Source organism: Puma concolor, chromosome B2 (genome assembly GCF_028749965.1).
Source record: "Puma concolor isolate L17-30 chromosome B2, mPumCon1.1.hap2, whole genome shotgun sequence".
NCBI lineage: Eukaryota > Metazoa > Chordata > Mammalia > Carnivora > Felidae > Puma > Puma concolor.
The window spans coordinates 30,273,847-30,288,401 of record NC_141671.1 but is presented as its reverse complement, the minus strand read 5'-3'; the positions used below and the strand labels follow the sequence as shown (position 1 = coordinate 30,288,401).

The following is a 14,555-nucleotide window of genomic DNA, read 5'->3' as shown; positions in this document are numbered from 1 at the left end:
ACATAACTTGATCAGACTTGATGGGAATACCTGCCAGATCTCCCAGGAAGGCTGCTTGGAGGTGGGAGATGGGGTGCAGAAAGGCCAGTTGCCAGCTGGCAACTCACTGAGTTCCTCCTCTCCTACTCCTCCAACCCCAATTTCTCTTCACAAGTGCACAGAGACAAATCTATATTCCCATGGCAAAGAAGTGATAAAGATGGATAGGAGGGTGTATGGGAGTGGGGCAGCAATTTTATGTTCTGGCTGGAAGGAAACGTAGAGTTCATTTAGTCCAATTCCTCTTTATTAGGTGAGGAAACTGAGGCATGGATAGAGGAGGTGCCACTGGCTGGGAAGTCAGAGCCAGGGCCAAGAACCCTGCTCTACAGACATGTAGTTTACTCCTGACTACTTCTCTCAGGCTCCCACCCCTCCCACTTTTCCCACAGACTACAACCAGCAAACAGGCTCCTCTATTTGAGGTAAGTGTTGGACTGGGGAAAAGAAGACATCAGTTTGCACACCTGGGGAGAGATTGGAGGATCACTGTGAGAAGGGCAGGTGGTGGTTTACAGCCAGGAGTGGAATATGTATACATTGAGATTAGGGAGATAATCTCTCAGAGTGGGCAAAGCCTGAACCCTTCTCTCCCCAGGCCTCCTTGCTTTCTTCTGCCTACAGATTGACAGAACCCTGATATCAAAATAAGTGTTTTGCCATGCTGGTGTAGAGCAAGTCTCCATTGGTCTCCATCTGAGCCTTTCAGCTGTTTTTCCCAAACAGCACCCCCATGCCCCAGCAAAGGGATGGTTAGGCTGACACCTCTTTGCAGCTACACAGCCAGCCACGCCTGAGGAGTGCTGGACCTCAACTGCCCTTCCTGAGTCTCCAGGTGGTGCCCTGAAACCAGATACTTGTATTTTTCTCTGTGCAGGGCCTTGACATTGCACTATAATAAAGGTGTATGTGGAGAGTTTGTGAGCCTAGTCCTGAACTGATTTTTGGGACTTGAAGTATTTTAGTGACTCTCTAAGATCCAGGAAAGTCAAGCCTGGTCTGATGACTCAACCTCACTTCCTGTCTCCTCTAGGTCAACAACCGTGGGCTGCCCTACAGACGCTGGCTGGCAGAAGGGCAGCCCCCTACCCTTCAGGATGAACAGGAGGGTGGAGAAGGGGAGGGCAACATGTCTCAGCCTGGGTCAGCCCTGAGAACCCCAGGAGGGGCTGGCTAGGACTCCAGACAAACTTAACTTGCCATTAAGGCTCTGACTCAGACTCCAGGCAAGCACAGGGCTGACCTGCAGCAGAGGTACCACACAGGCCAACAGGGATCCCAGCACCCGCTCCTCTTCTGGTTCTCTCTCTGGAATGAGTCTCTTGCCCAGGCCAGAGACACCACCTAGAGCAGCTACAATTTGTAATCTAAAAAACAAGAGGGTGGTGTTGAGTGGGAAAATTGGGAAGGTGTTTGAGGAGTCGCTGCGAAGATGGGCAGCAGGGACTCCCTGAACTCGCATGGGGAGGGAGGTTTCTAGAGAGTGGTGAGCTGAGAAGCACTGGTGTTGGGGATTTCAGCCAAGTCTCAGGACTGCCCCTCCCCCTCCTCCAGGAGGCTGTCTTCTTGGCAGACAGCAGATAGATGCATGACAAAGGTGCTGTGATGGCTCTGTCCTGGGGGTGGGGGAGATGGCTGGGGAGGGGCCCCCTTCTGTTCTAAAGCACGTCTCTCCACCCCCATCAGGCCTCTTAATCTATCTGCCTTTTGGGCAGTTAGTGGCTTAGAGGTGAATACAGTTCCGGCTCCACTGCCCTGCTGCCCTGTAGACCTGCTAACAGACCTATGGGAAGTGTTGAAATGCATGCACACAGTTAGTTGTACAAAATGTACATATAGATGGGCACATGAACAGGGTTGTGTTATATAGACTCAGTGGGGAAAAAAAGAAAACAGGCACAAAAAACTCACTGATACCAAGGTAAAGACAGCTGGCTACAGGTAGAAGGGCCCCCACTAGGACACCCAGCCCCTCAGAGGGCAGACACTGAGCCACTGACCCCAGCAAACAACCACAGACAGGGGCGAGCTGAAGAGATGCCTTAAAGTTGGCAGGGGTCAGTGTCAGTGTCCCTAGGCTCAGGATTCGGACCTTACAAGCTGCGGATAACTCTGATCCAGCCCCCCAATTTACCCGAGTGCCTCCACTTAGGGCAAGTTTGAGGATCCTTGAGGGTTATTCTTTTGCAAACAGAATCAAGCACTAGGCCAGCAGTGTGAGCCCTGAGGACAGTCAGGGAAGTCCAGAAAAATAGACCCTGGGGGGAGAGCTTAGGGCTGGCTTCCTGTACCCCCTCCCCAAATCGCTTTCCACCTCTTCAGCATCTTTCCACCAGCCCCACTAAACAAAGCGGATCCCTTGGCCTGGGGGTCTGGGGGAGGGGTGGATGACAAGGCTGGACGCCTGAGTCCTCCAGAGGAAGGGGAGCAGGATACCTAGGTCCCAGCGGGGGGTCCTGTCTGAGGCTCAGGCTTTGAGGGGATTGCAGGGGGATGGTGTTGCTGGAGTTCTTTTTAGCTGCTCTGAGGGGGATTCTGTGTGGGGGATTGGGGCTGGGGGTTGGGGAGCAGGAAGCTGTCCCCAGGGGAGCCATCCAGGCCCATTCAAGGGTTGAGCACTTGTTTAGGGTTAGAGCTGCCCCCTCTGGGGACTGGGATTGTCCAGCCAAGGCCATTGTCCTGCCCCCTTCCCCCAGTCCCTTCCAAGCTTCTTTGAACCTGAAGTCGGATATTTTTTTCTCCCCAGCTCTCTCCTTTGGCTTTCCCCACCCAAGGCCTGGGGCTGGAGGCCTGGGCTGGGGAGGGGGAGGAGGAAGAACAGCCAACAATGGGGCCAGATATTCGGGTCTCTGATGGTGGGGGGGGGGTGCCAAGGAGGCTGATGTGGGGCCCCACAGTGGGGGGCCTCTGGGGTGTATGTGTCTGATCCCTCCGTCTGGACAAAGGTTAGAGAACGTGGGCCCAGTCAGTCCAGAGTCCGGCCCTTAGAAAGGGAAGTAGGGGGTCAATCCCTGGGTCTAGTAGGTAAGGGGGCTCTGGAAGGGAGGCCTTGTCTGTCAGTCTGCCGTTGGAGATGGGGTGAAATTCAGCAGGCTTGGCAGATAGGTACAGGGCATTTGTGGCTTTGGAGTGACTGAACCTGGCCAGTAATCCGGATGGGGATGTCAATTCCCCCTGGGGGAATTGGGCAAGAGGGAGACTGCAGGGGGTGGCTATTAAGGAATGGAGGGGTAGTTACGGCAGTCCTAGGCACATACACACTCAAAAATGTTTGAGGAGCTGAGAGGATGGCTGTGCACCAGGGAGGAGATGGCGTCAGTGTCTCTGAAGAGGGGTCAAGCACCTGGGCTCCTGAAGAACCGAGAGGAAGTATCCAAGTCACCCAGACAGTTCTGAGGTGTGCAGAGCCCCAGACGGGGCAGGCAGCCTGTTGCGGGTTGGAAGTGAAGGTCCGAATGAGGGGCCTGCATCAAGGGTCTGGGGCCTTGAGAGGCGCCTAGCTGGAGCTCCCTGGCTTTCCTACCCCCGCCACAGACCACCGCCACCATCAGGCAAACACCCTTCGCCTCAGTTTCTCCCACCCCCACCGCCCTCACCTCCACCCATCCAGGGGGCGGGGCCAGAGGTCAAGGCTAGTGGGTGGGATTGGGGAGGGAGAGAGGTGTTGAGCAGTGCCTCGGAGAGCCCTCATTTTTGCAGGCCCCCGGCTTGGGGCGCCTCCGTTCCCCATGGCGGGACACCTGGCTTCCGACTTGGCCTTCTCGCCCCCGCCAGGCGGTGGAGGCGATGCGCCGGGAGGGCCGGAGCCCGGCTGGGTTGACCCTCGGACCTGGCTGAGCTTCCAAGGCCCTCCCGGCGGGTCAGGAATCGGGCCCGGGGTTGGGCCGGGCGCTGAGGTGTGGGGGATTCCCCCGTGCCCCCCGCCGTATGAGTTCTGCGGGGGGATGACGTACTGTGGGCCTCAGGTTGGAGTGGGGCTGGTGCCCCAAGGCGGCCTGGAGACCTCTCAGCCAGAGGGCGAAAGGGGAGCCGGGGTGGAGAGCAACTCCGAGGGGGCCTCCCCTGAGCCCTGCGCTGCCCCACCTGGGGCTGTGAAGCCGGACAAGGAGAAGCTGGAGCAAAACACCGAGGAGGCGAGTGAGCTGAAACAGGGCCAGAGGGGGTGGCTGGGCTGGCAGGGGGCGGCCAGGGAGGGGGTGGTGGCTGCCTAGGCCTGGAACCCAAGAGGGCAGCAGGCAGAGGCAATGCCCCAGGCAAAGAGGGCTGTGTGGCCTGACAGCAAGGGCACGGTGGGAACCAGAAGCCAGAATTCAGAGAGAAGGGGCAGGTGAGGGCAGGGCAGCCCCAGAGAGTCGGAAGCTGCCCCAGGCTGGCCTTGCTTCCCGCTTCCCGCCCGGCCCTTGTCAAGTAGCACCTTTCCACATCCTAGGCCTGGCCTGACCAGGGTCCGATCACTCATTTATTACCAGCCCAGCACTAGGCCCAGCTTGGGGTTTGAGTCCCTTCTCCCACCCTTAGCCCTTCTTGAAAATTTGATCCTTACGAGACTCAGGATCTTGGCCTTAGGGTTAAGTGTGGCCTGAGGGCAAAAACAGTGCTTATCCAGGGTTATTGTTCCTGAAAGTCTAGGGTGTGACTGATTTCTGATAGAAGCTCCTGTTTGTGCTGTGTGTGTGGACGTGTGGGGTTGGGTTTACCTCCCGTCAAGTTTAGGGCTTGTCTTCCCTTGACCTCTGCCTCGGGGCCAGTGAGTCACCATTATGCAAAGTGCACACCCTGGCACCCCCTTGGTGGAAGAGGTCCTCCAGGCCATCGCCCAAATGTAGGGTCTGCTGAGGGATTGAAAGACTTCTGGGTCCAGCCCTGCTAAGGACTAGTAAGGATGTATCTTCCAGTCCTCCCAAGAGACAAGTGTAAGCAATTAGAGATCAAGTACTAAGCCTTTAGACCTCACCAAAGGAGGTGTGAGCGGGTCAGCCGACCGAGTGGCCCTAGACTTTGTAGGAGGTGACTGCTGAGCCTTGAATAATAATGGCTGCCAATTGTGGTCCATTTCCTAAGTGCCTGGCTGTGTGCTCAGTTTCTACATCATTATCTCATTAAACCACCACAAAATCTCCCAGGGAGGTATTATTAGCCTATTTCACGGGTCTTAACTACTAAATGATGAAGCTAAGGTCTGAACTGGGGTTACTTTATTTCAATCCTCAAAGTAGGATTTGGAAAAGCCATTACGGGAAGCTGAGAACATTTATAGGTCTGAAGCAGGGACTGAGCAGAAGTTGGGAATGGAAGTTAGCCTATTTGAATATGATGTGATCAGCCTTGGAATGCTTCCCTCAAAGTTTCTAGGACTGCACAAAGGTTTAGCTGCTCTTCTGGCCCTCTTGGCCACTTGCCTTCATTGGAGTGCCCCAGGGCTCAGTCCATCACCCTCTGCTCTATCTACCTTTCCTTCCTCTCATCCACTCTCAAGCTCAAATGCCTGTGGAGAGGACTACCACATTTTATGTCTCCTGCTGGGATGGCTCCATGAAATGCTTCACCCCATCCATCACCCAGTAGCTCAAGGCCCCAACCGGTCATCCTCATTCCTTTCACATTCTACATCCCATCTTTTCGAAGCACAGCTATCTTCACCTTGGAAATAACACCCTGAAGCAATCACTACCCCCTGGTCCCAGCCACCATCTATGTGGGGGTCACTGCAGTTGTTACAAGTCATACCCTCATTTCCTCCTTAGTATGTTGTCAACATGTCAACTGAAGTGAGCATCTTATCTGTTTTATTTCCTTTAAGTTTTATTTATATATTTTGAGAGACAGACTATGAGCACAGGGGTGGGGCAGGGGTGGTGGTTCAGAGAGAATCCCAAGCAGGCTCCGTGCTGTCAGCGAAGATCTCATGAATCCTGGGATCACAAGCTGAGTCAAAACCAAGAGTCAGATGCTTAATTGACTGAGCCACCCGGTGCCTCTGGAGTAAAAATATTTTTTTTGTTTATTTTTTTAAATATTTCTTTGAGAGAAAGAGAGAGTGTGCGTGCATGACCAGGGGAGGAGCAGGGAGAAAGGAAGAGAGAATCCCAAGCAGGCTCCACACTGTCCATGCAGAGCCCGATGAGGTGCTCAGTCCACCAACTGTGAGATCATGACCTGAGCCAAACTAAAGAATCTGACGCTAAACAGATTGAGCCACCCAGGCACTCCTGAAGTGAACATTTTATTTTTTTTTCATTTTTTTTAATGTTTATTTATTTTTGAGACAGAGACAGAGCATGAATGGGGGAGGGTCAGAGAGAGAGGGAGACACAGAATCTGAAGCAGGCTCCAGGCTCTGAGCTGTGAGTACAGAGCCCGACGCGGGGCTCGAACTCACGGACCGTGAGATCATGACCTGAGCCGAAGTCAGACGCTCAACCGACTGAGCCACCCAGGCGCCCCTGAAGTGAACATTTTAAAATCAGATATTTTACTCTACAAATCCATTCAGCAGCTCTCCGTTTCACTCGCTGACTGTAGCATCCACAAGATCTGCCTTGCTCATCCCTTTGACTTTGTGAACTCCTCCCCTCTTTCTTGCATCTTTCACCCTGCTCCAGCCACACAGGCCTTGCCACTGCAGGGCCTTTCCACTGGGATCTTTCCCTTTGCTCAAGCATCAGTTTCTCTTATTTAAAATTGTCACCATCCTCATAGTCTCCCACCCTGCTGTACTCTAATCCTTCACCCTGCTGCATTTTTTCCATGGTGCTTCTACCATAGTAACATGCTGGATACTTATTTGTGTCTCCATGTTACAATGGAAGCCCCCTGAGGCTTTTTGTCTAGTTTGGGTAGCCTTTGGTTAATAGAAAGTGTGCAGTAAATCTACTGAATTAATCAATGAGAATCCCTGTATGTCACAAAAAGATACAGTAAAAATAAGGAATAATCAGATTTTTAAAAATGAGCACCAAGTCTACCCGTCACTTAATTCATACCTTTTTTGACACCTTTTCTGTAGTGTGTGTGTGTGTAGGTGCATGGCATGTCATACTCTGGGAGGAGGCTGGGGGAGAGCATATTGAGAATTAGAGACATGTGCCCTTTACTTTTCCAGTCTCAACTGCCTCAAACTGGCATAATAATTGGGTCAAAAAGCTTTTGTGGGAATGAAATGAGCTAAGAGGCAGCAGCTCCCTTCATATAACCTGACAGGTATTCATTCTCATGGAGGCCAGGGCCTGCCTTTCCATCTATGCAGGAATGGTGCTCTGCATCTACCCGATGTGTTACCTTCTGGGGTGAATGATGTTCGTAGATAGGCTACTTCTAGATATTTGGTGGGCAGTCTGGATGCAGATACTCCCACAGACCATTCCTTGGGGCTATAGCCAGGTTCTTGGGGCCCAGGTGGGAAGGGGGATCGACAACTGGTGTGTTTATGTTCTTACATGTCCTCTTCCTTTATGAATGCAGTCCCAGGACATCAAAGCTCTGCAGAAAGACCTGGAACAATTTGCCAAACTCCTGAAGCAGAAGAGGATCACCCTGGGATATACTCAGGCCGATGTGGGGCTCACCCTGGGGGTTCTCTTTGGTGGGTCTCCCTCAGCCTGTCCTGACACAGAACACAGGGACCACATCTCCCCTGGAAGAACATGCCTGAACTTGGGGCTTTTCTTCCTACCAGGGAAGCAAAGGAAGGGTATTTCAGGAGCGGACTCTATCCCCACACATGAAGAGGGTAGAGAGGAAGGGGGAAAAAGTACCTGGACCTTGAATTTCCTCTGGGAAGAAGTGTGACCCTGGTGTGGGATCTCGGGAAGGCAGGAAAAGGTGGGGAGGCCCTGGGTCTTGGGGTCACACAGGTACTGCCTTCTGCCTCACCTTGCTTCTCTTTTCACTGGCTTCCCCAGGGAAGGTGTTCAGCCAAACAACCATCTGCCGTTTTGAGGCTTTGCAGCTCAGTTTCAAGAACATGTGTAAGCTGCGACCCCTGCTGCAGAAGTGGGTGGAGGAAGCTGACAACAACGAAAATCTGCAGGAGGTGAGGGGGGCAGGGATGCTCAGGGGTCTGCTGAGCCTTATGCTGGTTTTCAATGCTTCCACCCATGGCTTCCAGCTCTCCTTCCTGGGGCAATGGTCCTCAGTGGGATGGAGTGGAATTCCTCAGTTCTGGAAGGAGGTCCAGGGTCATCCGTCTAAACCCACCCTTCCAGGATTCTCTCCATACCATCTGCTACAGGTGACCCGTCCAGGCACTGCCCCCTTAGCAATTTGCTCTTGAGTCACTGACTTCCTGGTGCTCTGCAGGCTCAAAGTCTGCCATTCCATCTTCCTCCTTTGTCACTCTCTCTCCACCTCACCAGATATGCAAAGCAGAGACACTTGTGCAGGCCCGAAAGAGAAAGCGAACAAGTATCGAGAACCGAGTGAGAGGCAACCTGGAGAACATGTTCCTGCAGTGCCCGAAACCCACCCTGCAGCAGATCAGCCACATTGCCCAGCAGCTTGGGCTGGAGAAGGATGTGAGTGCCCAGTCCTTATGTGCTCCATCTCCTCCCCAGTCACCACCTCCCTTTCCCTGGCTCTGGCTCTTGTCTTCAAACCACTCTAGATCTGTTGGCTTTGTGCCAAATGACTAAGCAAAGCTAGCCCCACCTCCTGGAGTTCATGATTGATTGTCACTCTACCTTGTATCTTTCATCCCAGGTGGTCCGAGTGTGGTTCTGCAATCGTCGCCAGAAGGGCAAACGATCAAGCAGTGACTATTCGCAACGAGAGGATTTTGAGGCTGCTGGGTCCCCTTTCTCAGGGGCACCAGTATCCTTTCCTCTGGCACCAGGGCCCCATTTTGGTACCCCAGGCTATGGAAGCCCTCACTTCACTACACTATACTCCTCAGTCCCTTTCCCTGAGGGTGAAGCCTTTCCCTCTGTGTCTGTTACCACTCTGGGCTCTCCCATGCATTCAAACTGAGGTGCCAACCTTTCCCAGGAATGGGGTCCAGAGGAAGGGGGAGAGCTAGGGAAAGAGAACCTGGGGTTTGTACCAGGGCTTTGGGATTAAGTTCTTCATTTCACTAAGAAAGGATTTGGGAACACAAAGGGTGTGGGGGCAGGGAGTTTGGGGGGGGTACTGGTTGGAGGGAAGGTGAAGTTCAAGGATGCTCTTGTTTTTAATCCCCACATCACTCATCACTTTCTTAAATAAAGAAGCCTGGGACACAGTAGGTGGATGCTTTTGTCTTTGGTTTGTCCTCCTTTGATTAGAAGAGGAGCTGGGGATACCCAATAGTTAGGTATTAGCTCTCCGACCCCAATGACCCTGAAACCAAGGTTCCATTTAAACTGCTCAGTCACACAATATCCGTGGGAAAGCCAGTACTGGAATCCATTTATTTGTAGAAAGTCCCTATAGGTATGAACTAGTTCTTCAGAGCCTGTGACTTGGAGTCCTGGGGAAATTTGAGTGGAATACCTTATTTTTATAGCCCATTCCCTATTAGGAACTGACTTTTTTTTTTTTTTGCTTTTTTGCTTTCCCCACTTTCTACTCTGGAAGTATCCTTAGTGGCATTACACCAAGGAATTATCTTTAAATATTTTCTTTCTGTATATTGCCCCACGTAGAAACTCCCTCATGTGCTTTGTTGATACCAAAGTCCATTTGGTTTCCACTTAAGATTTTGGCGTACTTTGTCCATGAGTGACTCCCCAAATCCCCATGTTTTTGTCCTGGCTCTGCCATTACTTAATTGGGGTAATTGGGGCCCTTGCTTGGAGCTGTTTCCTTCATGTTAAAACAAAAAAAAAATTAAAAAAAAATAAACCTTGGGTTGGTAAATCTCAGGGATAGAAAGGAATGGACATAAAAGATTGCAATAGGTCAAGATGGGACTTTCCTAATAAGAGCTACAGAAACCCCATTTTGACAGTATCTTGGCTTGGTGTAAGGCTCATGAAAGGGAATCTGTTTATTATACTATACGTGGGTTAAGCTGATCTACACTGGATCAGGTCAGCATTCACTCAAGCTGGTGTACCAGGTTTTCTCTTTTCCATGGTCATACTTGTGAAACTTGGAAAGGTTCTGCCATCATGAACTTGACCAAACCATCCACCTTATTTTAATGGCAGTGGATCTGTTTTCCTTTAATCTAAAAACCTTAATTACCTTTTTTCTAGTCTCCCATCTCTAGCCCATTCCATATCAAGTGAGCAGGTTCATATTTCTCTGCTTTATCTACTCATCTCTCTTCTAAGAGCCTGAATTAGTTTTTCAGACCATATCATTCTCAAGAACTGGAAAGCAAGGAGTATCAGACCTGCAAAAAGAATAGGTATCTAAGAGTGAATGAAGCTAATTCTTTATTTGGAAATAGAAGCAAAGCTCTGAAAAGCCAGGTAATGATCATGGTCAGTGGCAATGGTTTACCCACAATGTAAAAGTTTTGGGGCTGTGCCCTAGGTTTTCCCAGAATGCCTTATAATGCCATCCCAAAACATTAAGCATTCACTCATTCCAAGTCTGAGGCTTTTATCTGCTCAGGCATGGCATCTGCAATTGATGGGTACTCTGACCACAGACATTCTAGTGCCTATGACAACAAGAACCTATAGCTTGTAACGGAATTTCCAGCTTGCTGGCAACTTCCCAGAGGCAACAAAGATCTTTGGCAGGAAACCATCTCTTCTGTCCCCTTGGCCATGAGGGCCGGCTTCAGGCCTTGACTCCATATCCATAGCAATGGGCACTTCCCCTATAGCTATTCCCTCCTGGGGAGGCAAGGAAAGAAGGGGACATTTTTTAAGACCCATTGGTGCCCCACTGTGTCCACCCAAGGCCTGGAGGTACCAGCTCTCTGTCCTCTTGGTGCCTTGTTGGTGGGCCTTAGGTCTGGATGCCTACACGGCACTCTGGGCACCGGAAGTCAGCCTCCCTAGCAGCCTGGATGCTGCAGCCAACACAGGCCACATGGAACCAGACATCACAACCATCACACTGAACCCAGGCAACTGTTTCTTCTTCAGGCAGGCAGCAACAAGGGGCTGCACAGGGCTCTCCACCCCCAACTGCTGGGGGAGCCCTGGGCGTGTTCACTGGGTGCTTCCGAGGACGTCCACGTCGATTTCTGAACAAAGTGACACAAAAGCCAGGGTCACTGGAAACCTGTAGAAGCCTAGAACTTGCCCCTGGATGATCACAATGAATTTACACTAACAGTGAACTTGAATAGTAGAGCTGACTCAGGTCCTGCTGTTCAACATCTGTCTCATCTCTGTTCACCTCCCATCCCCATCCCCAATCCTATGCCCAGAGCAGAGGGCCACCTCCCAGCCTGGGGGTCTAAAAAGGAACTAAAGGGAGTTTACAAACTGAGAAAGATCTCTCCACTTACCCACCAGGTGTCCGTGGGGGTGTCTCGACACGGAGCTTCTTCCTGGGCTCTATAAAGACCGATGGGGAGCCCTCGGGCATCTCTCCCTCATCATCCAACTCTGCCAACACTCGATGAGCCGATTTCCTCCGATTTCTTGGGGGTGGGGCAGAAGGGGTGGCCCCCACCTCTCTAGGGGGAGTGGGAACAGGCACGTTCTGTTGCCCACCCCCAGTCCGGGAGAAGGTGAGGGGCTGGGGCCTGAGCTTGCTAAGACTGCCGATGGAATTGAGGATCAGTGTGGCTTTCGGGGCAGGGGAAAGGGTGCTGAGAGGGCGCTGTGGGGCACCCTGTGGGGGCAGCATAGGCCGGAAACAAGCTCTGGTTCCCTCTTCGCCACTAGACCGCGGGATGGTAATGGCTGCAAAATCTTGAGGTTTGACTCGGACTTGCTGAAACATGAAGTAGAACTCCGAAGGGCTGGTTCCTGGGGACCCTTCAGGGCCAAAGGTCACAAGGTCCCCATCACTCAACTCCAGTCTGTGACCCCTTGGGAGTCGGATATTATTGACCAAAGTCCCTGTTGATGGAGGGCACCAGACAGATACAGAGAATGACAAAAACAGAAATGACCAGAGTCAGGACTGGAGAAATCTGGCCTCCTTTGGTTTTTTGGGGAACATGAGGGAGAACATGACATCTGTCATCAAAGTCTCACATTTGAAGTCCCTCAGCAGGTGACATCAGATATTAAGCTCCTTGTGAGTGGAGGGCAAGTTTATTTTACTTATGCCCTCTCGCAGGGCACATGGAGGAAATGGACTCCTTCCTTCACTCTGCTGAGGTCCCACTGGAGTCCCATTCTCAGACATACTGTCACCCCAGCTCCAACACAAAAATAGTTATTGGCATACCTCAGACTATCTGGGTTGAGATCTTGGCTCCACCCTTCCCAGCTATGTTACCTGGACAAGTTAACCTCTTTATGCCTCATTTTCCTTGTCTGTAAAATGGGGATGGTATTAGTGCTCACCTATATTTAATGCACCTGAATAGTGCCTGGCTCATACAGTAAGCACTAAGTAAATGTTGGCTACTACAGTTATCTAATCTCCGCAACACTCCTACAACAGACCTTACTTACAAAGCCTTACATTTTACCTACGAGGAAACTGAGACCCAGAGAGGTAAAGTGACAGGCCTGAGTTTTCACCAGGGGACAGTGGCAAAACCCAGGCCTCTTGAGGCTGACTGCATACAATTGCCTGCAAGTCAGGGAGTAAGACATATGCTCTGCTCACTAAAACATAATTCAACATATCATAACTGCCTTAAGACAAGAACAAGGTGTCTCAGCCAATTTAGAAACTGAGTCAAGTCTGAGCTTGGCCCCCAATGGTCCCAGAACATTCCCACTGTGATACTTCCCTAATGATGGCCCAGGCCCTGGATCTACCCAGCCCCTGTTTGGATGGTTCCAGCTAGGCAGGGACCATCGAGGGCCAACACTGCAGAGAGATTCTGACATTGCACACCTTTAGTGGGAAGACACAGGTCTGGACTACAACTGTCCATCCAACCTGATAGGGAGTTTGGGAGGCAGGCAGGGTCACTGTGGAGCCCCTTAATCATTCCAGCCCAGAACTGCAACTGCCCAGGAGCAAGACTGCCCGCTCACTGCTCACCTTGGCTGCTGTGGTCTTCCAGGCTGACCTTCCAATCATCACCCCGGCGCTCTGCATGCAGCTCCGCATGGACTCCAGAGATGAGGCCAGGCTCCTGCTGGGGCTGCAGGGCCACATCACACAGATCGGCCCTACAACCCAAGCGATAGGTGCAGCCAGCCCCGCTAGGGGGGTGGAAGGTGTAGAGATCACCACCCCTGCCGCCCCCTATGCGCAGCAGCTGGAAGCAGGGCAGCATGGGCGGTGCCCCCCCCTGCACCACCTCTTCCACTTCAGGAGTCCATCACCTTTCCCACTCCTGAGCCATGCACGGTGGCCTAAGTTCTGGGCTGATGGCTTACTTTCTGTCTGATGCAAATTTGAGCTGTGCTTTGTGCAACTCTGAGCACAGGCCTGAGTTTTCACCAGGGGTCTGTGGCAAAACTCAGAAGAGAACCCAGACCGGCATAGTGCAAATTCAGAGTGCAAGGAGCCTAGGCATGCGATGCAAACAAAATTGTCTGGCAAGCAGTTTTGCAACTGAAAATTTCAGGGAAGGTCCCAGTGCAACGCAAAAACGAACACGTCCTATGGCACTTTAGTTGAACCGGATCTTCAGGCCACAGAATATTCGGGGAGACTCAATCTGTGCAAGGCAACAATACATTAGGCAACTTCCAGAAAAATGCAAACTGTAGATGTGTGTATAGGGATTCCTGCTTCTGTACAATACTAACTTGTCACCTCAGTGTTCTTTGGAGAAAGGAAGCTTTTTCTTGTCAGACTTATCCAAAGAGAGTAACCCTTCTGCTCGCCCGCACCTCGCTCTTCAGGCCAATCCTCGCTCTACCTGGTTATCTTGAACCCCAGTGGGAAGTGAATCCACTGTCGTCCCCCAAAAGGCAGTGAAAAGGGTCCCTACGTTCTCTAACAAAGCAGATCTAAACCCTGGAGGCTTCCCAGCTTCTCCGGCTGGGATAAAAACAGGGGAAAGAGCTCCCCGAGATCATGCAAGGCAAATCCAGCCTTTTCCCTCCCCTGCCCAGCCCAGTTTCCGATCTACCGCGGTGCAGTCTCCAAGTAGTCTCCTCTCCAGGCAGTGCCAGACTGTGCGGCGACCCCGAACCCCTCCGGCTCGGGCCCGGAGCTGGCGCTACCGCCGCTGTTTGACAGCGAGGAAGCCGGGGTCGAGAGGGGCGCGGTCTTCGCGCGCGGGCAGCACCCGCCTAGCCTTCGGAATTCCCGGGTCTGAACTCCGCGCCGAGCGAACCCGCCCCCCGTGCCACTCCTGATTGGCCAGCTCATTTGTCCTCTTCCCCTCCATTGGGCGGCGTGCTGGGAGTGTCCCTGATCTCCCGCCTTCCGCTTTTTCTGATTAGTTCACAAATTTTCCCGGGTTCCCGGAGTTGGGAGGAGCCGCCAGGGCGCGGAGACATCCCCCAACGCTTTAATTGTGTCCGGCTTTAGACAGTACTGCGCCTGCGCGC

The 14,555-nt window shown here is 52.1% G+C and overlaps 2 protein-coding genes across 2 annotated transcripts; one reads left to right on the top strand and one right to left on the bottom strand.

Moving 5' to 3' along the window:
• The first annotated feature begins 3,731 nt into the window (after positions 1-3,731).
• POU5F1 (POU class 5 homeobox 1) lies at positions 3,732-9,262 on the top strand. The gene is made up of 5 exons (XM_025917214.2): positions 3,732-4,172; positions 7,501-7,621; positions 7,941-8,071; positions 8,394-8,552; positions 8,737-9,262. Exons 1-5 carry the CDS (start codon positions 3,768-3,770, stop codon positions 9,001-9,003), a joined length of 1,083 nt encoding a protein of 360 aa, XP_025772999.1. The 5' UTR covers positions 3,732-3,767; the 3' UTR covers positions 9,004-9,262.
• Positions 9,263-10,377: 1,115 nt separating this feature from the next.
• TCF19 (transcription factor 19) lies at positions 10,378-14,502 on the bottom strand. Its single transcript, XM_025917285.2, has 4 exons — positions 14,132-14,502; positions 13,090-13,714; positions 11,426-11,984; positions 10,378-11,158 (listed from the first exon to the last, which is right to left on the bottom strand). The coding sequence occupies exons 2-4, from the start codon at positions 13,325-13,327 to the stop codon at positions 10,918-10,920; spliced, it is 1,038 nt and encodes a 345-aa protein (XP_025773070.1). The 5' UTR covers positions 13,328-13,714; positions 14,132-14,502; the 3' UTR covers positions 10,378-10,917.
• Between the last annotated feature and the right edge of the window lie 53 nt (positions 14,503-14,555).

What these genes read in the sequence shown, in the direction of transcription:
- POU5F1 (XM_025917214.2), top strand. Translation starts at nt 3,768, where the DNA reads ATGGCGGGACACCTGGCTTCCGACTTGGCCTTCTCGCCCCCGCCAGGC. An exon ending in TGGAGCAAAACACCGAGGAG is followed by an intron (nt 4,173 to 7,500) that starts GCGAGTGAGCTG and finishes TTATGAATGCAG; the next exon opens with TCCCAGGACATCAAAGCTCT. An exon ending in ACAACGAAAATCTGCAGGAG is followed by an intron (nt 8,072 to 8,393) that starts GTGAGGGGGGCA and finishes CCACCTCACCAG; the next exon opens with ATATGCAAAGCAGAGACACT.
- TCF19 (XM_025917285.2), bottom strand. Translation starts at nt 13,327, where the DNA reads ATGCTGCCCTGCTTCCAGCTGCTGCGCATAGGGGGCGGCAGGGGTGGT. An exon ending in GGAAGACCACAGCAGCCAAG is followed by an intron (nt 11,985 to 13,089) that starts GTGAGCAGTGAG and finishes CTCCATCAACAG; the next exon opens with GGACTTTGGTCAATAATATC. An exon ending in CCCCCACGGACACCTGGTGG is followed by an intron (nt 11,159 to 11,425) that starts GTAAGTGGAGAG and finishes CACTTTGTTCAG; the next exon opens with AAATCGACGTGGACGTCCTC.